General features: G+C 34.9%; 1 protein-coding gene across 5 annotated transcripts in view; it reads left to right on the forward strand.

Annotated features, from left to right (window-relative positions):
• LOC128938026 (sodium channel protein type 1 subunit alpha) overlaps window positions 1-22,273 on the forward strand; it is an 88,733-nt gene extending 66,460 nt beyond the window's left edge. For 4 of the 5 annotated variants that reach the window (XM_054277969.1, XM_054277972.1, XM_054277968.1 and 1 more), the window contains exons 22-27: window positions 8,787-9,068; window positions 15,759-15,812; window positions 16,142-16,279; window positions 17,910-18,014; window positions 18,378-18,648; window positions 19,012-22,273. In XM_054277969.1, coding sequence (XP_054133944.1) covers window positions 8,787-9,068; window positions 15,759-15,812; window positions 16,142-16,279; window positions 17,910-18,014; window positions 18,378-18,648; window positions 19,012-20,180 — 2,019 coding nt within the window. In that variant the 3' untranslated portion in view covers window positions 20,181-22,273. The remainder of the gene's footprint in view (window positions 1-8,786; window positions 9,069-15,758; window positions 15,813-16,141; window positions 16,280-17,909; window positions 18,015-18,377; window positions 18,649-19,011) is intronic. The other variant, XM_054277973.1, reaches the window with a different exon arrangement.
• Window positions 22,274-22,520: the final 247 nt, after the last annotated feature.

Here is a 22,520-nt window from a genome sequence, read left to right on the forward strand (position 1 = left end):
ATGAGTACAGTCTGACTAATCACTACCTTGTAAACTAAGGGTTAGGAGGAGAGAGAACCTCATCTGCAAATCCCAGTACAAGTAGATTCTATATATTCATCCTCCACTGCTTCTCAATTGCTTTAAATCTTTGGAAATAACTCTTTGACATTTCAATGTTAAAGAAAAAACAAGAAAATGACCAAATGGGTATTTCTTTCAGCTATTTCAAGATTTTTAGTTGTTTTTTAACTGAGATAAAAATTGGCTTTCTTTAAAATTTTGAATCTGGCTTTTATATTGTTTTGGAATATCTATGCTTTACTCTGTTACCCAATTTATACTGAATATACTCAAAATAACCTAAAGAAATTTTTGAATATTACTCCTAATATATTAAATACACTCCAAAATACTGTGATCTGAATAGTCACAACTACAGATATTTATATAATTGCAATTTAAGTTTTTTGTGTAATTTAAAACACCCTGTATGTTACAATAAGTAAATCACTCCAAGTGTATACACACAATATATAACATATAAAACCCCTTCTTGGAATCTGAATTCAGTCTTCTTTGGCCGTTGTTGGAAACTAGTTTTCATAATTTTTTTATAAAATGCCAGTAAGAGTATTATCTTTCTTGGGGTTTATAATGTCCTGCAGGAGACATGTCAGTGATATAAAATTTTTGCATTCACTAGAATCGTTAGCAAGTTCCACTTGTTAGAACTACCAGCCTTGCAAGCACAAACTGTAGGAGGGTGTCACTAATGCAGGGGTTTCTATAGCTGCACTGTAAATGATGCATCAGTAGCAACCATGTTCAGTGTAAGTTTAGCATCTCATCTCACACTTAAGAATTATGTATTCACTCTCAAGGAAGTGAGTGAATAATTTCTGCAAATTTCTCTGAAAAATAGAGGAATATTTTTTTTTGGATCTAAACATCATGCACTTGGAAGGACTTTTTGAGGACTGATCTTATTCATTAATTTTGAGTTTTGAGAAGAGTCTATTAGATGTTTTGTGTCTCCTGAAAGGCAATTTAAACATTTACAAACTTTGAAATCTGTCTATATAGATGTTCACCAATCATACAGGAAACATCTTAGTATTTTTTAGACTGTAATTCTACAATAAGAAGAGAACTTTTGAAGAGTTACTTTATGTAATTGAAAATTATACCATTTTTTCCAGTTTTGTAGTTGTTGCATCTTACAGAAAACCCTTACTGTTAGGATCAAATTTTTTTAAAAAATTGAATGGAATACATAATATAATTTGCATTTTAATTGAAAATATTGCAGAGCATGTAAAAGTTGATAACATTTCATTAATGGAAAAAGGAGGGCAAGAAGTTGGGGTTTTTTTACTACATCTAGTGAAATACAAAGATACTATTCCCACATCAAGTAACTGCTCTGTTTTCATGCTCATGTCTCTACAATATTTACCAAGTCTTCTCAAACTAATGGAGTAATTTATTGCTTGGCAGATAATTATTTTATTTTATAAAATATTATATAAAATTGTCTTTTTTTCTATATTGTCTTCAAAAGTACTTTTTGCATACTTGGTTTCTGGTGAGAAACAGAATCAGGCTGCTCCAGAACCTCATCTTCTGTTAAATCCAACAGTGTAGCTTGCTTTTAAGAGACTGTTATGTGAATAACAAATGCTAGTGTTGCTGCTTTAAACAAGTTAAATTTTTTTATTGAAGCTAGAACAGAACTTCAGAATCACCTAGTTGAACCTCTCTGCTAACAATTGTGGCATTCCAAGATATAAACTCACCACCCAATAGTGTGAAATTTCTCTAGCACCAAGTGTTATAAAAATAGTGGTGCATTGTTTGAGAAAGTATTTTCCTTTCCTTGAAGACAAAATTCACTATGAGAAGCGTTCTCGAGTCAGAGGCACTTGTACAGTAACAGTTACAGAAAAGTGGAAAATACAGCAATTGTATTGTTCAGGGAGTGATTTTCTTATCCCCTGAGACCTTTTATCTCTTACTTCAGCTTTATTTGCTCATTATTGTTCAAACTAAGATTTACTTGTAACTCCTTGACAGCTCTCTTTGGTCCTTTCCACCTGCCTGACTTTGCACACTCTCACTTAAGTCCAACTTTTTTTACAGTCATTGCTTTAAATGTTACTTTTCTAATAATCTTCACTGTATATTCCCAATACAGTCTTCCTTTTACTCAAAAAATTGAAGACACTGTCATAAATAATTTTTTTCAATTGGTTCACACAAGGTGCTTCTCATGCCTAACACTGACAAAATGCATTAATTGTTTCCTTCCTATATTTTACTTTTTTAAAATTGATTTAAAAAATAGTATAGTCCCTTATAATTTGTATCCCCCAGGGCCTCCACAATAATTTACTTCTCCAAACTTTTGGTTTGCTAATTTTTAGTGATCATGACTTAAAGATAAGCATTAGTTTACATGCGAAAATAAGGAAGTTTTTGTATTTTCAAATTTCTTAAACTTTTCTAAACATTTTTCAAAATATTACTTAATTCTGACCTTACATAATCCTAGGTCATGTCATTAAAAATAAAATATATGAACACACATGGAATTAGGGCAAACTGTGTAGCAAAAGTAGAAACTAGTTTTTTTACTCTACACCTATTAATGGCAAAATCCATTGATTGCCTGTAATTTGAGTTGGAAGATTAGAGACAGGTAAGAGACAGAGCCAGACTTTTCTCAGATGTGCAAAAATGGCAACAGGACAACAGCTTTAGGTTGGGTTAAGGGAAATTCTTACTTAATAGAAGCAGTTTTAGGGAGTGTTAGGGTTTAAATTTTTTCATCTGGGGGGTGGAGGCATTTGATTTTCATTTTGGTGGGGCTTTTTGTTTGGGGTTGGGATTTTTTGGGTTGGGATTTTTGTTTTCATTTTTGGTTCATTTTGCTGTCAGGTAAATACTGGAACAATAGCATGTAGTTAGTGGAATATAGATCATACATTCCTATCAACATGGTGCACAGTGTACCACTCTGATTTTCATTTGTGGGACAAACTTATGAAAATTAGTTTCTTGCAAAAATCCATTGAGACAAAATTGGAGTAATTAATTGAAAACAAGAAAGTTTTAATTACTTAGATTATTCTACATTTTTAGGTTCCTAAAATCTAAAATTTCTCCTCGTTCCTCCGTAACAAGTGCTTGGATCATGTCAAGTAGGTTGCAGTTTCTCTCACAGGTACACCCAATTTTCATTTACTGTTGCCTCTACAGCCAGTTCATAGCTGATCACCAAGCACATGCAGCATGCTTCTTCCCAGGGTACCACTCCAAGTTATTCAATAACAGAATTTCCAGTTTTGAGGTAAAAGAATTATTGCAATTTCTCTCTCAATTCCCTCTCTCTCTTTTTTCCTTTCCTGTTCGTCCTCATCTGCTAGACTGCAGTATCACAGATGTTTATCACTTGATATAAACATTGATAAAATGGGATAAATTTTCATTATTATCTGTGAATAAGATTTCCATCTACAACAGTGCTGTGGAAAAGTACGTATACTTTATCCTTTCACTATAAAGAACTTTAATCCTTTGATAGCCATAGTGTGAATCCACAGGTAGCCAGGGCAACCAGCAGAACACAGCTCAGATACAAAGAGTAAATTTATTTCATTACCTTGCCAGCAATGCTGGGAGGCAGAGACACATGGGACACAAGCTCCCTTAGGGTTACTTCATCCTGTGGGGACAGCTGGGCCCACAGCCTGCCCCAATGTATGAAAGGGCTTTGTGCATGCACTGCTTATCACAAGGCTGGCCTTTTTTGAGCTCTCTGTCTCCCAGAGGAGGCTCAAGCATGTCTGTGAGAGTGTATTGTGTCTACACAGGAATTTGCTTCTCGAAACAGGCAGAGGATAAACAACACTAGGCATAATAAATGGAGTTTTCCTGCACTGACATGCTTAGCATTCCCAGCTGCAAGTTCACTTTGAGAGAAACTATTCCCTTCTCACCAAATCTTCCAGTTTAACCTTTCCCTCCCAACAGCCATCTTCAATCCAAACCCACGTATGCACTCAGATAAGACAGGGTATTTTATGTGGGAATATTTTTCCTGTACTGCATTGCCAGTTATCTTCCTTCATGGGCACCTCCAAACCTCACACTAAACAACCATGACAGAAATCCTAGAAACTCTGCTGAGGGTCACTCTTAATCCTCAGCACTGGGCCATGTTTTTATTCTGTCTGCTGCCCCTCAGGTCCACTACCTCCATTCCTTTTGTGACAAACATCTTCAACTGACTCAGCTGCTGCCAAATTAAGCCCCTTAAGCATTTCCTCCAATCTTACTGACCTTCTGCTGTGTTATGATTTGTAGAAGAGGCTCCTCTAATTTCAGAAAAAAGCAGTTTCCATCATCAATTTTACAGTACTAGGGAGAGCAGAAAGCCATTATTACAGCATCAGATAGTTAATCTTTTTGATTAAGGGGTGGGGTTTCTTCATGGTCTGCCTCAGATGCTCTTTTGATCCCCTGCCTGGGATAGTTATTGTATGTTAACATACAGTTACTATGTCCTTTCTTCCCTTGCCTCAGCTCTTCCACAGTTTGAGAGAATACACTTGTCTGTTACTTGATACCCACTTGGTGAAGTCATTGTGGTTTCAGAGTCTTCTTGACTTCCTTGTGTGTTGTCATCCAGGTCCTTCACTGTGAGCACATGGTAGATGCAGATCCCATTGTCACCTGTGCCTACATCTGTGTCCACTCATGGTGTACCTACTGTCATTCCAGCAGTCTTACCTGTGTGCTGCACCAAGAATCCAAACCACTGCTCACTTCTCCATCTCTCACTGCAAATGTTCTCTCGGGCAGCTCTTTGGGAACTTTTCCTATTCAAGCATAAAATTGCAAAGTTGATACCTTCCAAGTGGAGGCAAATAAATTACTTCTTAATTTTGAGTAGAAAAATGTTCCACACACATTCCTGTCATCTCCCTTTCCAACCCAAAGATGGTAACTTCCTCCTCGTTTGTGCCAGGAAGAGAGTTAGGAACTTTTTCACAGAATCTGCAAAAGTTATGGGGAAAGTGGATAAGGACTACTAAAGATTTTTCCTTGTTTGTTTACAGATTTCAGGAGGCTCTGATATATCCATTACTCAGCTCCAATGTAGGAATTCCTGGAAAGTCTGTGGCAGCTGAGGTGTCAGGATCCATGGAAAGTACTTTCCCCTGGCAACTAAAATACATGTATATCTCACTGTGTGTTCAGCTATGTCTCCCACAGCAGGGGTCAATCTAGTAAAGCTTCCTTATATTCTGTTCATACAGCAGGGATAAGCTGGTGTTTTGTACAATCCTCATTCTACATATATGAACAGTTCTGACAGCAAAACTGATTTTTTTGTCCAGTTTTTACTGTTTTCTTTGGAGAGTTTTTCAAAAGAAGATACAAACAGCAGCCATGAAAAATACTTGGATTACTAAAGATAGGACATAAAATTAGTATTGCAGTAATTCTCTTATATATTAATCTGATACTGGGAGATGTTACGTAAATTCAAACGTGAAAAATTGTATATATGTATATGAGATACTGCTTTATTCTAGAGGAGACATGATTTCCCACAATGATATTTTTTTTCTCCCTGGATGAATGTTGACTGAAATGTAAAATAGTCTAGAGCTCCTTTGTCTTATTAGGAATAAGATGTTGCTTCTCACTTGTTCTTATTGCTGTTCCACCTACCTGAAGCTATAGGAAGGTGGACAAGCAGAATGCACTTGGGCTTTTGCAGCTTTTCTCACTGGAGTCAGCCTGACCAGCAACATCCCAGCCTTGAGGAAATGCATAGGTAATTTATGAAACCAAAGAAACAGCTATGCAAACGTCTTTTTCCAATTCACTGGCATTATATTCTGTATCAAGAAATAACAGAAAACAGGCCTGAGAGAACAGCCCCTTTTAAAAGAAAAAATATATTTTGAATCATGTATATTTGATCTAGATTTAAAGACCAAACAAAAAATAAAAGCTGTAGTTGCCAACATTCTTTTAACCTTCTACAGACTCTTTCCAACAAGATGAGAATGGCAATTTTTATTTGCTAAATTAACTCATTAAGAAATGCTAATTGACCCCTTTTCTGCATTCAGTTTACTATAAATTGGTTCTTCCTTTCTTCTGTCCATTTGCTGTAACTTATGTGTGTTGTCTGTGTATGTATGGGTGAAATCTTGGATATATATTAAGTTAATGTCCTGGTTATCCTGAAGATACCTCAGCTAATTCCCAAATCAAATATTTAAAAAAAAAGTAAAACAGAAAAACACTGCTAAGGCAATTACCTCCAACTGTATGTGTTGAAGAAATTAAAGACCTCTTGCTAAGGAGGACTTTACAGTCAGCCAAGCATCTGACCAATGTGTAGCAATACAGTTTTACATTATAAATATGGTAGCGGTAAGGCTCAACACTGTTGAGGAAGAAAAATCAAACAGAAAAAAATGCAAACACAAAACAACTTCTAAAAGTTTTAATTTTCTTTTCTTCTTTTCTTAAAAAACCTTCCAGGGGGACTGGATAGCTCAAGGGGTTGGTAATAGGATACAGAGCCTTTCATCTCTAGGTCACCAGTTTGCATCCAGGCCAGGTCAGTAGTGACCAAAAATTATTACCATTTGATGGATTTTCAGTGACCTGTATGAATTAAGTTGTTGGAAGCATTGTTGGAACAGTTGCTGGAAGCTGTTCTCTTTTTATCCAAGAAGATGTGGCTGATCTTTCCATAGTCTCAGTGGTGAGACTGCATTACCTGTTCATCTAAAGATTATCAAGTGCAAGATGCACTGATGCATTTTGCAGAAATCCTTTTTTCTACAGCTATTATCAATTCATAATTGCTGTAACAGTTATTGTTGCTGTTATTATTCTGCTGCCTGTTCTGGATCTGTGCTGTGGTTCAATGGATGTCAGGGTTGTTATAAAGGTAACTGCTACAGGCACTCAATTTTTGCAAAACCATTCTTTGTGTGAGCAGAGGTAACCTTAATTCATTTGAGTTGCAGAACTAAATCCCCATCTTTCTTTCTTGACATCTTTATTTTCAGGTTTTTCATCAAGACTAAACAGAGGAATTCAATCAGTGTAACACATCTGGAACATTTTTACGAGTAGGGGAAAACAAGACAAACACTAGCTGGCCTAGAATTTCAAAGCAGCAATAGAATAATGCAGTGTCAGAGATCAGGTCAGACTTGGAACAAATTTCAGAATTTCTAATTCCATTTCTAATTTTTATGTTGTTCTCAATTCCATGCAGCTAAATAGCAACAGATTTATTACTGGGATCTTTTCATCACCAAAAATACAAGCAATATAAAAAAATTAAAATAAGAAAGTGTTACATTTAAAAAATAAAATGGTGGTTTTATATAAGAAAAGGATTATTCTGCTACAGAAAGGTCCCATTTCTGCTGTCTGGCAATGGAGGAGAACATTCTAATTGAAAAGAAAATATGCCCTGAAAACAACATTTCTACCCAAGATCTCTAAACAGGTCATAATTGCTGGCCATATAATTTGGGAGGAAAAGGGGAGGAGGGTGCTGAGTGACAAATAACACAACCACAGTATTCCTCTTACAAAGGCCTTCTAGAGGCTGTGAAATACTGGTAGTAAGACTGAGCAGTTCTGAGCTTGCTCACAACTATGTTGGTGGTGGGGAGAATGCATCAATATTGCAGGGAACAGAGATGGACTAAGACAACTTAATGTACTCCAATATCCATGCCAATCCTTTCCTGCCTTGCTGCAGAACCTAGATTACTGAAAGTCAGAACCCTACTTCATATTTTACATTCCTACCAGGTCCCCAAAGTTTACAGAAGAAAAAAGAAAAAAGTGCAAACTTTTAAATAAAATATAACTTGTAAATGAGAAGCTGGAATTGGATACTTAAGGAAAAATAATTGCTCATCACAAAAGTTTTGATAGGTCTGACAGACACATGTGATTAATTTCTGTATATATCAGAAAAATACACCTTTTTTCTACATAAGATATATTGACATCTTGCCTGCAAATATCTGAGAAGGTAACCCCCGCCAAAAGTAATTCAAAATGCAAAATCAGAAGCCCTAATTATATCCTTTTTTAGATAAATGAAGGGTATTGCTAACTTAATTCATGAAACAACAAGACTGGAGCTTGAAATAAATTATGTTGATTCAAGTAGACACATATTGCAAACCTGTCTTGCTTTCGTATACAAAGAAATTAATCTTTGTTATAATCTTGCATGGAACAATAAGGCAATAAAGTGATGTCTTTAATTCGCGCATAATTCTTTTATGTAGAGCTTAGTTTCTAGATTCATGGCATTTGTATTTCCAGCTTAAATTTCAAAACTATGTTGATCAAATCTACAAGTCGCCATTTTGCTTTAAACATTTTTAAGCTATAATTTTATTCATTTTTAGAACTTTATTACGTCTACAGTTTTCATTTAGCACTTTTTTTTTTATGTAGAACAAGTCAGTGTCAGGCATCATCTTACTACTACTACAAATGTTCTCTTTTGTTTTTCTATTAATTATTTTCATTATCTCACTTATTTTCTTTTTATTACATGTACTAATGTTTATAATTTAAAGGAATGGTGCAATGCTACAGTTATTAATATGCTGCTTTAAATTTTATAGTATTAGTTTCTGAATAAGCATTTATTAAGGAATGGTGAAACAGTATACAAAAATGTATTGCTGTAAATATGCTTATACTCTTTTCTCTTTCCCCCTGTATTTGTGTACTAGGTGGTTGTGAATGCCCTTTTAGGAGCAATTCCATCCATCATGAACGTGCTTCTCGTTTGTCTTATATTCTGGCTAATTTTCAGCATCATGGGAGTAAATCTGTTTGCTGGGAAGTTCTACTACTGTGTTAACACCACAACTGATGAAAGGTTTGAAGTCGACCAAATCAACAATTTTAGTCAGTGCGAGGAACTCATAAAAAACAATCAAAGTGCCCGATGGAAAAACGTGAAAGTAAACTTTGATAATGTAGGATTTGGGTATCTTTCTTTACTTCAAGTAGTAAGTGATCACTCTTTATCTACCTTTTCCTGTTTATAAGCAGTCGTGAAAAGCAATTCTAGCAACAAAGAGACAAAACATTTACCTGATGATTTTTATCTGTGACTTAGTAGTTCTGCTACATGGGTAATTGATTACTTTTTTCATCATAAACAGCAAATAGAGTCTACTATGATGAATAAAGAATCCTCAGGACATCTAATGAAATAACTTCCTATTTATGACTCCCTCAGTCCTTTAACCGCTTCTAACTTTTAAAGTTTCTAGAATTACCTGGAATGATATTCAGGTATCTAAACATTTTAAGTTTTCCCGTTGCTGGGGAAAAAAAAATCTCCATAGGTGTGATTAAGTCACAAAGAATTCCAGGTAACAAATCTCATCTCAGGTTTGTGGCTGCCACCAGGGCAGATCTAATCTAAAAAGCAATTCCTCATTCAGAAGAGAAATAAGAAAAGAAAAATAGCACTTGATACTATAATCTATGAAATATTTTCATGATACTTCTGTGCAAAAGGACCTCATAGAGTTTATTTAGCAAAATCTGAGGGAAGAAGAAAGAAAATATATGCAGAGAGGTACTAGAAGATTATGCCTTCAATATAAAAAATTTGAAGGCACAACACTATCTGTGTATTGTGAAGCAGCTACCAAGCTAACAATCTCACCCAGCTTTAATCAAGAAAATGCTGGACTTTTACCTATGTTGTGTACCTTCAGCAATTTCTATGCTTTTTTTTTTTTGAGGTTACTATCTAAATCTGCAGTATCTTATGTTTAATTTTTTTTGTTTTTAAATAAGTTTCCAGATTTTATGTTGCTTATACAAAATTTCAGTACGACAAATCATTAAAATGAAGCAGTGGTATGGACATTGTCCTGCACAAGGTCTAAAACAGTAGTTCTGAGCAATGGGAACTGCCTCTCCCAGATAATACAGCATCTTACCTGTGAGACTGATAAGTCTGTCCATTTGAATTTCATTATGATTCCTCACTTTACTGTCACATCAGCAAAGAGTGGAGAGGGACCAATAGTATTAAGGAAATAAAATACTGTAGTGAATACAATTTGATTTTGATAACTAAAGACTTTAAGTACTTACTTTCTTTGCCTTCTTTATGAAGTCTACTCAACCAGGGAGTCAGAATGCTTCATTACAGGTGTTGAGGAGAAACAAGACATCAACAGAACTCTTTCCAAGTAGCTTGCAACTCTCCTTCTGGTAGTAACCTATTCTACTCTGGGACACAAGTCATTATTCCAGGTTTCAGTGTCCTGGCTATGCATAGATTATTTCATCTTCTATTTATTGAAATGACACAAATATTTCCTTACATGAAGGCTTAGATTCTTAAATTATTGGATTTTTTGGGAGGCAAATGAGGAGACATTTGCCAATCATTCCCACAATTCCAAAGGAAAAATTCATCTAGACCTACCACAGAGAGACCTAGCTCTCATGGAGGACAAGCATGTTAGTTTGTGCAGTATCTACAATGTAGAGATCTTGCAAGAGCATGAGACCCTCACATAATGATCGAGGATTTTTTGTGTGAGTAGAATGTCCATGACAACAGCACTTAATTTTTCTGTATTGCTAAAATGCTTGTAAAGTCATTGAGAACTTTTTGTGTGACGTAGCAGAAAAAGCAGGGGCATTTTTGTCATTGAAGAAAACATTATCCCTGCATCTTTTAGGGTTTGGTAAGTAAGCCAGTAGGAGTGATTTTGCAGTTATGGAATCATAAGATCCCTAAGACTGAGAAAGAATAATATCAGCTTGACTTTCACTTAATGTATTGAAGTGTAAAGAATCTATGTTTTTTCACCTTCAAGAAAACAAGGCCACAATTCATAACTGTTTGAGATTCTTACATTGCTTTCTCAATCAAAAAAGATTGATAAGGTGATTTTCTATTTGATATATAAAGTACTTTGGATCGAACTCTAGAACAGGCCTCCAAAGCCATCATGTCAAAACAAACATGAGGCTTGAATAGGTATATCATAGCCCTAGATATTCCTGTCCTTCCTAAACAGCTTGCAGCAATAGAAAGAAGACTAAATGCTAAAATATGACTCAGTTAGAGGTACACATTACTGTGTCAGAAACAAAGATAAAGCTATTGAACGTTTAGCAGTTAGTCTAAAATTATATACTGAAAAATAATTAATTTAAAAAATAATTAATTAAAAAATAATTAATAATTAATTAAAAAATAAAATAATTAATTAAAAATAATTAATAATTAATTAAAAAATAATTAATTTGAGTCTGAAAAATCTGAATATAAAACCATGGTTGCATGTGGATATGCTTTCTGTTTGCCTAAAGTGAGCATTAATGGCCTTCTACTGAATTCATTTGGTTCTGCACCTCAACAACCTCAGGCACAGACTTTTAGTAGTGCTGGACCTGAGAAAATAACCCCAGGGAGGTCAATGTCATTTTTCTAAAACAATTTCTGTGAAAAGTATCAGTGCATGAATAACTGATACAAGGCCAGGAGGCTAGAAAATAAATACAGAAAGCTTCCTCTTTTCCTTCATTATTTCTATTCTCCATTCTGCCCTCTGGCTCATGCCCTTTGAGTCATCCAAAGAATGCTGTAAATCCCTCCAGCTTTTCTGGGTTACAAGAACCATGACCTTACTATCTGTATCACAAATTGGAGTGAATACTAATGGAACTTAGAACCATTTTTAGGACAAAAAATCAAAATGAAAACAAGCCAAAAGAACTTCAAACCAAGGCACTGAGGGCCTTATTATGCTGGGAAAGACAAAAATGAAAAACTGTGAAACTTTTTATTAATGTCTCTTGCTGTATATGGGTCTTTTCATCACAGAAACCTTTTTTTTAAGAGTGATATAGAAAAGAAACATATCTATTTCACAGAGAAACACTCAAAAGCAGAGGGATAATTTCAGAAAGAAGTATTCTGGGCTCAAAAAATGCAAATGTGTGATAGTGACTTTAAGCAAAAGGAACTCTCTAACAAGCTCTTTCTTGAGTTTACTCAGCAGTGCTGGTGAATTACTTTCTTGAATGAGGAAAAGAACATTACCTAATTTTTCATTGACATTTCCTGTTTTTTTTTTTCTTTCATGGAAAGAAAATCTTTGTGTGGAAAATCTTTAGTATTATAGTAATGTTATAATCCTTTCTGCCCAAAAATACAGCCTAACAATACATGTCATTGATAAAACCAAGTTTTATGGACTTTGTTGATCAAACTGTTTTCCAGAATTCTTACATAGTTTGAAGTTGGAGTAGAATTATTCACACCATCAGTCATATAAGTACACATTTCTTATGTAAGATTATTTTTCTTCTATAATATAGCATAGATCATATTGTTTTATGTAGATCTTCAAGATTCTTTTTTTCATTTCTTGGTCTGAACTTGCTTGAGTATTTCTCTGTCCCTAAAGAGAAGCATCAAAGCAGAGACAGATCTGCTGGAGAAATTCTCTTCACAATTGTCATGCACCACTGAGTGAAGAGGAAGAGGTTGGTGTACACAAAATGATGTGGCATCTGCCCTGATAATCTTATGGCCTTATGCCTTTTTATTTGAACGTAGTATTTGGATTCCTTGGTAAGTAAATCTTCCAGAGGCCTGCTTTTATCCTGGTCACCAGGATAAAATGTGGCAAACGAGCCACAAAGCACAATATTATACTCTACTGTTACTAATATCAGTAAGCCAACACATCTCTTCAAGTGTCTGGTAAAAAAAATCAGAAGCTGAATTCTAAGACCGAAACTTTAGGGTACTTTCAAGTTCCAACAGGTTAGTATTTTAAAAGCAAGATGCTATTGTATCTCCAAATGGGAACGTGAATCTTCGTGGTGATTTTTTCTGGAAAAGAAATTGAGTGGTAAAACTCCAGCATGACTTACAACTTCATAAGAAATGATTTATCAGAGGGAAAAAAATCTATGATTTTTTACCAATAGTAAAGGAGATGGGGGATTTTTGTTTTGTTGTTTTTTATAACTACATTTGAATCTGCGTTTGAATGTGTGTCATTGAAATCTCCTTGGCAGAAAAAAAAAGCCTTTGGAACAGATGCTGACTTCAGTTATACTGCTGTAATCTTTGAAATCAATTAATTACTCCTGATTTAGTGTCACTGAGAATATACAATATATTTGATATGGTAATATGCAAAATGGAAACTAATCATTTGATCTCTTGGTCATTTTCTGTGTCATTTTCTTTCAGGATACAAAAATACACAAATGATACTTTATTTCTCTTAAAGAGAAGACATTGCAGATAAATATAAGCAGGTCTATGCATCTACAGTAGAAAAATGCTTTCACTGAATGGGATATCTTGACTCTCTTTCTTAATTTCTTCAAAATTTTTAATATCTTAGAGTTTTATGAACCTCATTTTGGAAATCAAAGATAGCAGTATCTTATATTTCTATTTTTCCACTCCACACTCTTTTCAAGTTTCCTTTTTAACAACAACAACAAAACCAATAATAATAATAATATAGCTCAGTTCAGCTGAGCTCTATTCAGCTCTATTTCCTATCACTTGTTAAAGGGTACTGTTTGTTTATAGTGCAGTACTTCAGTGGTGATGGTGAAGCTTAATGTTTTAAAATTAGTCTATCTTTTAATTGACTCTGTTTAGTCTAGGCTATAGTAATACATTTGCAAAAAAATCAAAAATTATTCTGTTTTGCCTGGAGAATGATATGCAAAGATCATCATGAGTCTGAATCTGAGGCAACAGCACACATTTTGCACAAGTGCCACTCCATCATTCGCATCATCTTTCTGAAGTAAAAGTCTGCCCATTATTTTCACATGGTGTTTCAGACTGAAGTGCTCATTTCAAGTCATGATATTCCTAAAAATATAAATAGTGTACCAAGACAGAAGCAAAAGTAGCACTGTATGACCTGATGTAATCATCTTGCCCTATTTAGACCTTGTTAGATGGAATACTGAATCCTGTTTTGGTTGCCTTTGCAAAAGATTAACTAGTGCAACAGAGCTCAGAGCAAAATAAAGAGAGTGATCAGAGTTCTGGAAAACAGGAGTTGCATGGGAAGATTGAAGGAACAGTGCTCACTACCTAAAAAAGGACAGCCACAATCAATTTGCAAAAAGTAAGAGATGCTGCATGAAGGTGATTCCTGGAGTTCTCCAGATATGTAATGGCTATGACAAGTGAGTCTTAAATGGCAACAGAAGGATGTAAGCATTAGGAAATAATAAAAGGAAGTGCCAGAATACATGCTTTTTATAAGGTTGTGGTGTATTCACCATTAAAAGCCTTAGAGAACAAGTTAAGCATGTATTAGTAATTAGTAAATAGACCTTATCTACCTCCTAATCCCTTGCAGTCCAGGTATTCCGCAAGGACTTTAAATTCTTCAGCTGACTGCTACTTGTTTCAGATTTATTCTTGATTTATTGGTCCTTTGACACTACATTTTGATTTCACCATCATACTGTTAGTTGCCTGAGCTTTGTATTTTCCATGTTGACACCAAGATGTGAAAGTTGCTGTACATTGGATTCACATCTAAGTATAATCATGCTCTTTTCAGTATTCCACTGTTCCAAAAGTGTAAAGGACTTTTCCTTTGAGAAAATAATTTCTTCTCATTTTAAGTTCACTTTAGGATGATGCCAAACTGCTCCATGTCCTGCATAAAAAAAAAAGGTTTTTGAAACTTCCACTAGAAATGAAACCTGAAGATGATGGTGATACAGTAAAAAACATGGATGAGTGTTCCATTCCTGATTGTATCCTGCAACTGGTTTCTGTGGCAAGGAAAATGAAGGAACCAATGATCTGCAGTCTTGTTTTGCAAAATTGTAATGAGGATTAAACAGCATAGAATTATTTCCTTTTTTTGCTCAATTTTTGGGCACAACTGGCTAAAAATTTCTACTTGGAGATGTTGCCTTAAGGGGACATCTAAAAGGGAACTAATTGCCACAGCAGAGTAAATTACTTTCTGTTTCAAACATTCTGATGAAGCAATCTACACCTCACGGTCAAATATAAAAATGTACAGAATTTGGGCAGAGAAAATACCTCCAAAATTTCAATAAATGCTGTCGTTTATGAGGCATATTAAATATTCAATGCACACTAAATACTTCCTATTACTTTATCTCAGAATGTATGAGACATCTAGGCTCTGTAAAGCACAAATATATTATATTTAAAGTGAGCACAGAATTACTAAACTAGGTAAAATCTTTCAACGTATAGTCTAATTACAGAAAAATACCTTTTTTGAGATGATCAAATTTTTAGTTCCATTTTGTTGCCACCTTTCTGACTTGGGACAGAGGAACTACATATTAGTCTTAACTGGTGGCAACTCAGTTACATAAGGCTCTACACCCAGCTGTACATAGTTCTTGCAGTTGACATCATTTGATGAACTAAAATGCCTTCTATAATTTTTATTAATTAGAAATTAGAAATAAATTAATCATGCTTACTGTTTAAAATGTTCATATCTAATACAAAGTAATGGGATACACAGCAGTATATCCGATGAGCAGCTGAATACAAAACCAAGAAGCAAAACACTTTGGAATTCTAATGCTACTAATTATTCCTGGTGCTGTACTGAGTTGCTGGAAATTATTAAATGAATTGTCTTTAGAATGCTTAAACAGGTGTGTACTGTTTACAGGCTACATTTAAAGGCTGGATGGATATTATGTATGCAGCTATTGACTCAAGAGATGTAAGTACTGTAAATATTTTAAATTATCTTTTTTTCCCTGAGGTCTGTCTATCTACAAGTGTGCATTTATCCTAAACAAGCAATTGTATCCATACAATAGAATGAAAAATGAGTATGAGATTCTGTGGTAACAAAATGTGGGCAACTGAATGCAAACTACCAGGTGCTATCAGCAAGAGGTAGAATAGAAAAAGATATGGTAATACAGGTTATAGGAATATTGTCCAAATACAAAATATTGGTGGCACTTTGTGCAACGTTGCCACTTTTTTGGTTGAAATTTTCACATGAACTCTTAGGAATCATATTTCTCTTTTTTTTCTCCTTAGGTGTTAGATCAACCCAAGTATGAAGACAACTTGTATATGTACTTGTATTTTGTCATCTTTATAATTTTCGGGTCTTTTTTCACCCTGAATTTGTTCATTGGTGTCATTATTGACAACTTCAATCAGCAAAAAAAGAAGATAAGTATTGTGTTATTTCTCTTCTAAAGATATTCTAAAATAATGCAATTTTGCAGGTGCATAATATATGGAAAGTACCCACACAGCTTGTTCAAAATTGAAAAAGCTGCAGTATGTTATGACAAAATCATACCTGCAATATTCGTTAAAGTGATAAGATTTTTCATTTAGTGAATGGGACAGATTCTTCTTTTGTCAATTCCCAGTTTAGTCTTCCTCAAGTCATCTTCTTTTTCATGACTAAATTTCATGAAGTCTTCCTGCATGATCCAAGCCCTTAATTAGGTCCCTAGATTAAAGCACTCATAATTTCTTGGAGTTTTTTCCTTCTTGTTTTTAGTTATTCTCTGAGCACACACACACACAAAAAGCTAGCTGAAAAATAATTACATCATGCAATTAAAGATGATGTTTTAATGATCCCAAGTATTCAAGTTCTACTTTGTGGCACTGAAAAATCTGAAACTCTATAGAGCAGGAGTGGTTTGTAACTATTTCAGGACCTTTTTTTTTTATCATTTCACAGTGCAGATGTAGGTAATTTCTCTAGTACAGATTGTCTGAGTAGGAAATGCTCTCCTTTAAAATTATTTTCTGTAAACAGATAAAGCAATGAAAGCTCAAGGACTAAAGCAGCTATGAATTACAAGTTTATTTTTACTTTACTGGACTGCATCACTTTCTCTGGGTTTATGTTAATAATGAGAAATACTAAGCAAGATTTCTGGATGCTATACATGTAGAAATGTAGAGGTAAATGGTCAGGGAGCCTGTCCAGCTTATGGCCCATGCATTCCCACATCTTCAATCTTCCCACACAGTCATCCACAAGGGGCTGTATCCAGTCCTATGTGTGCATTGGCATTCCTGGAATTAGATGTCGCAAGTATCTCTTATCTAGGAAACATTTTCTTCAAGAGGTATGGGAAGTCTCATAGATTTTCATTCAAGCTGTCTCTAACACAAGGTTACTATGGATTTTGATTAGAAATATGAAAGACCCATAATTCCTTCTTTATCTTCACTGTCAGACTTCAAAGGCAGGTTCATGCTTTTGCTAAATAGAACACAGAACTAATCAAAATAAAAGATTTAAGAGAGCATTTTGCTGTTAATAGTACCAATCTTCAATCTTCAGCAAAGCTTCTCCAACGTCTGATAATCCATCTTCTCAAGAACCTTAAAGACTTTGGGCCCCAATGCTAATGTGATTGCTAAACTGGAGATACATAAAGCCCATTTCTATACTGACAACCTGACTTTGTCTTTTTCCTTTGTTTCACTACAATCACAGTTCAGAAGTGACAGTATTGAGCAGCCCAGAATATCTGAACTTATCTCAAATACTCTTTACTGTATCTCTTACTATAAAAGAAAAGAGGTAATGGAAATGATATCTTGGAGTTCCTGGAAAATAACTGTAAAAAGATGTTGCTTGCATTTTTTTCTTGTTTTGAGCAATACAGTAATGAATGTCCAGATTTCTAGACTAAATGCTTAGATTGTAGACAGATGCATTTGATAGCTAAGAGATTTTTCCCAATTTAATCTCCTTGATTTTTGAATCGCTCAGTTTTCTCAGCACTGCATATAAATGTGATTATAACCATTTCTGATTTTATGTTTTTACTTTGGAGGTCAAGACATATTTATGACAGAAGAGCAGAAGAAATACTACAATGCTATGAAAAAGCTGGGATCCAAAAAACCACAAAAACCTATACCAAGACCAGGGGTAAAATAATTTATACACATCAGATGAACAGCTATTTACAAGGAGTTTTATTGATACAGGGAGAGTAGAAATATGCCAATTGAAAGTTGTCCGTAACCAGGGCACTAGTCAGCAGAAATGGAAAACAAAAATAAAACAAAAAAAATATTTTTCACTTACAACTATTTTATATATGAATATGCAACACAGCAGGCCAAACTAAGTTGTTGTATTTGAGTACTCAATTAGTAACTAGTGTACACTAGTTACAATTTTATTGAAGTCTTATAAGCCTTACCGCATGTGGTTTTCTACTTTCTTCTAACAGGAAAAATAATTAAATTACAGTTTGTATTGGATGTTTCTTTTTTCTTTCTTCCTCAGAATAAATTCCAAGGAATGGTCTTTGATTTTGTGACACAGCAAGTATTTGATATCAGCATCATGATTCTTATTTGTCTTAACATGGTTACCATGATGGTAGAAACTGATGACCAGAGCGAAGAAATGGAAAATATTTTATACTGGATAAACCTCGTGTTCATTGTCCTTTTCACTGGAGAATGTGTTCTGAAATTAATTTCACTTCGCCATTACTACTTCACTATAGGCTGGAACATTTTTGATTTTGTGGTTGTCATTCTCTCTATAGTAGGTAAGTCTTGTTAATTAAACTAAAAGGAAGGTAAAATGAACAGGAGGTGAACTTTTACTTGAACAGAGCTATGTGGTCAGCTTTTGCCATCGCAAGATTTACAGCCAAGTCATTCAACTTTACATTTTAATTTGTAATGTAGCTAAACCAACCATCAAAACTGTTATAATCATCCAACATTTATTGCACCTGCAAATATTAAGTGTAACTGCTAAAACAGAAATTATGCCAGTGTAATCTACAGAAAATCATTAATTGCCACATAAAACTGCCGATTTTAAAAGTGTGCTTCTAAATTTCTATTGTGATATGGAGATTAAGCGGTAATGTACCTTGGTTTTCTTTTCTTTTTTTTCTTTTTAGGAATGTTTTTGGCTGAGATGATTGAAAAGTACTTTGTATCTCCCACACTATTCAGAGTCATCCGACTTGCCAGGATCGGTCGAATCCTGCGCCTCATTAAAGGCGCTAAGGGAATCCGCACTCTGCTTTTTGCTTTGATGATGTCTCTCCCTGCTTTGTTCAACATTGGGCTGCTGCTCTTCCTGGTCATGTTCATCTATGCCATATTTGGCATGTCCAACTTTGCCTATGTCAAGAGAGAAGCTGGGATTGATGACATGTTCAACTTTGAAACGTTTGGCAACAGCATGATCTGCCTGTTCCAGATCACCACGTCCGCTGGCTGGGACGGTTTGCTTGCCCCAATTCTCAACAGTGGGGAGCCAGACTGTGACCCCAACAAGGCTCATCCAGGGAGCTCTGTGAAAGGTGACTGTGGCAACCCTTCTGTTGGGATTTTCTTCTTTGTCAGCTACATTATCATATCCTTTCTGGTAGTGGTGAACATGTACATTGCTGTGATTTTGGAGAACTTCGGTGTTGCTACTGAAGAAAGCGCTGAACCCTTGAGCGAGGATGACTTTGAGATGTTCTATGAAGTCTGGGAGAAGTTTGACCCCGATGCAACGCAATTCATGGAATTTGAGAAATTGTCTGATTTTGCAGCAGCACTTGAGCCTCCTCTTCATCTACCCAAACCTAACAAAGTCCAGCTCATTGCAATGGATCTACCCATGGTGAGCGGTGACAGAATTCACTGCCTTGACATCTTGTTTGCTTTCACAAAGCGTGTTTTGGGGGAAAGTGGGGAGATGGACGCCCTCAGAATACAGATGGAAGATCGGTTTATGGCGTCCAATCCTTCTAAAGCTTCCTATGAACCAATTACAACTACATTGAAACGAAAACAGGAGGAAGTGTCTGCTGTCATCATTCAGCGTGCTTACAGACGTCACCTGTTAAAACGAACAGTAAAACAAGCTTCCTTTATCTACAACAAAAATAAATCTGAAGGTGGGGCTGGTCAGGGTATGAAAGATGAAATCCTTATTGACAAATTACATGAAAACTCATTTACAGAGAAAACAGACATAACCGCATCAACAGCAGTTTGTCCGCCTTCTTATGATCGTGTAGTAAGGCCAGTCAAAGAAAAGCATGAAAAGGAAGATAAAGATGGTCAGAAATAAGAGCAAATAGTGAGAAAAATCATATATGTGCAAAGTAGTTCATAGCCTGTAAGGATCTTGTGTTTGTGTCAACAGGACTCCTGAAGGAGGTCTATGCCAAACTGACAATTTTTACAAATATACTGTACATTAAAGGTCAGTGCCTATTAAAAGACAGTGACCTCTTGTCAGTGACTGTGACTGTGATAAGAAGAAACAACCTTGACAGGAGGTTACTGTTCTCACTACCAGCTGACACTGCTGAAGAGGAGAGAAAAATGGCTACACAGACTGTAGGGACCAGTTAAAGGGGTGTGAAACCAAGTATTTGTGTGTTTAGCATAAAACAATATGGTAACTCTATCCACTGTTTGCATTTCAACTGCCACATACTTCATATTTTTACAAAATCTGTGTTGGTGGATTCATCTTGTTTTTATTCATATGTTGTTTATTATATGTGACTATTTTTGTAAATGGGGCTTCTGTTGGGGAAGGGAATTAAGTACACCTTTACAGGTACAAGGGCCAGGTGTTCTATTATACAACTAATATACACACAGAAATTATTTGCATGAAGGCATGCTGCACTTATAGATCATGCATGAAAATAACATTAAGTCACAAAGAACAACAGATTTTTTTAGCACAGTGTTTCTGGAAAGGAATAACAGACTTTGAGGTGCTTAATTAATGTATTCATGTTGTTTCATGTTCAAACAAGTCTTAGTATGCCTGTAAAGTCCTCTACAACTCACAAAAATAGTAAATATGGTTTACTTTTTGCACAGACCATTAAGTTTCAGAAGGTGCAAACTTCTTCCTAGGTCTGGAGTCACAGATTTTGTCTTTGTCAAATGTCTTTCTGCATACGAATACTAACTGAATCTGCCTCAGCCCACCAAATTGATCAAAAAGAGCCCTCTATAAAGTTGTTCTGCTTTATCCTGCAGTATTGTTTAGCCATCTTCAGCTCTCAGTAAGGTTGATGTTGTACACGTTAATGAAAAGCCCTCTGCTATGTAAATAATTTTTAACCTGTGGTGCATGTTTGAGCAAACAGATAATGACTTTAGCACATTTATTGCATCAAATATGTACCACAATAAGTGTAGTGTGCAAGCATTCAACAGGTAAAATAATGTATTATCTACCATTATAGATAGTTTGGATGCAATCAGTGCATGTTTATATTGCCTATGCTGCTATTCCTTTGACTGTCCAGGATTCTGAAACATGGGAAGCCATACATCAGAGCTAAATGAAATAAACTACTCAAAAAGACCTCATTCCTCCATACCATTGAGCAATATTTTGCAGCTGTTTAGGAGCTTATTTGTTTTACATTTCTGAATTTTCAGTGAAAGGCATATAGTGTATATCCAAACTGTACAGATGTTGAAAACTACTAAACCTGTTGAAAATAATGTTAGGATTTTATAAGCAAATATAAATACTGTAAAAATCATTTTATTTTATTTTTCAGCATTATGTACATAAAACAAGAACTGAATTTTATCTTCAGGTTAATGTCACAACATTTTCATTACTTTCAATCCATAGCACTTTTTCACAGAAGAACTCCAGAGAACAAGACATAACTAAGTGAATGAATAATTGTAGGATCTTACTTTTTACAGTATTTGCTAACATATAAATAATTTCTGCGAAATACGTTCATAATTTGCTTCTAAAAAGCTAAGTTGTTTTTTATTTTTGCAGTTGGGAAAATGGTCTAAACTTCAAATTGAATGTCTAAGCAGTGCCTGCATCATAAGTTTTCAGATACAACCTTTCTTTCAGAGAATCCTGAATCTTTTCTCATGTTTACTCACGGATTTTTTTTTTCATTCATGCTGCACTAGAACAGTTCTAAATATTATCTAGGGTCCACAATATTTTTTCACAAAGAGAAAGTAGCAAAATTGTATAATCCAATCCATCAGGACACTTTATGTTTCTTACACAGGAAAATTAAATATAGATTACTTTTATTAAAATTATTGGCTAAATCTGTATTAGTGAACTGCATGCAGGAAAATGCTATTACCCTAACTGATGCTAAAGAACATTAATAATGCGTCAAAATAATAAAGATTACATTTTTTATTGTACGTTTCTTTTGTATTTATTATCTGATATTAACATAAAGAAGGGGAGGCTTTTAAACCGCAGAATGAGAGGATACTGAAAACCTCTACAGCAGCTATACTGTTCTTCCATGTAAGAAAATCCTTGGGATTTGCTTGTTAGTCACTAATTAGGAATTTCTTACTTTGTTAGTCACTAATTAGGAGTTTATTACTTGAAGTGTGTTAGACAGTGAGCACGATGCTCCTGCCTGTATCGGTAGCTCTGCCC

Source organism: Melozone crissalis, unplaced genomic scaffold (assembly GCF_028551555.1).
Source record: "Melozone crissalis strain CALT ecotype California unplaced genomic scaffold, PUWL_Pcris_2 ptg000023l_1, whole genome shotgun sequence".
NCBI lineage: Eukaryota > Metazoa > Chordata > Aves > Passeriformes > Passerellidae > Melozone > Melozone crissalis.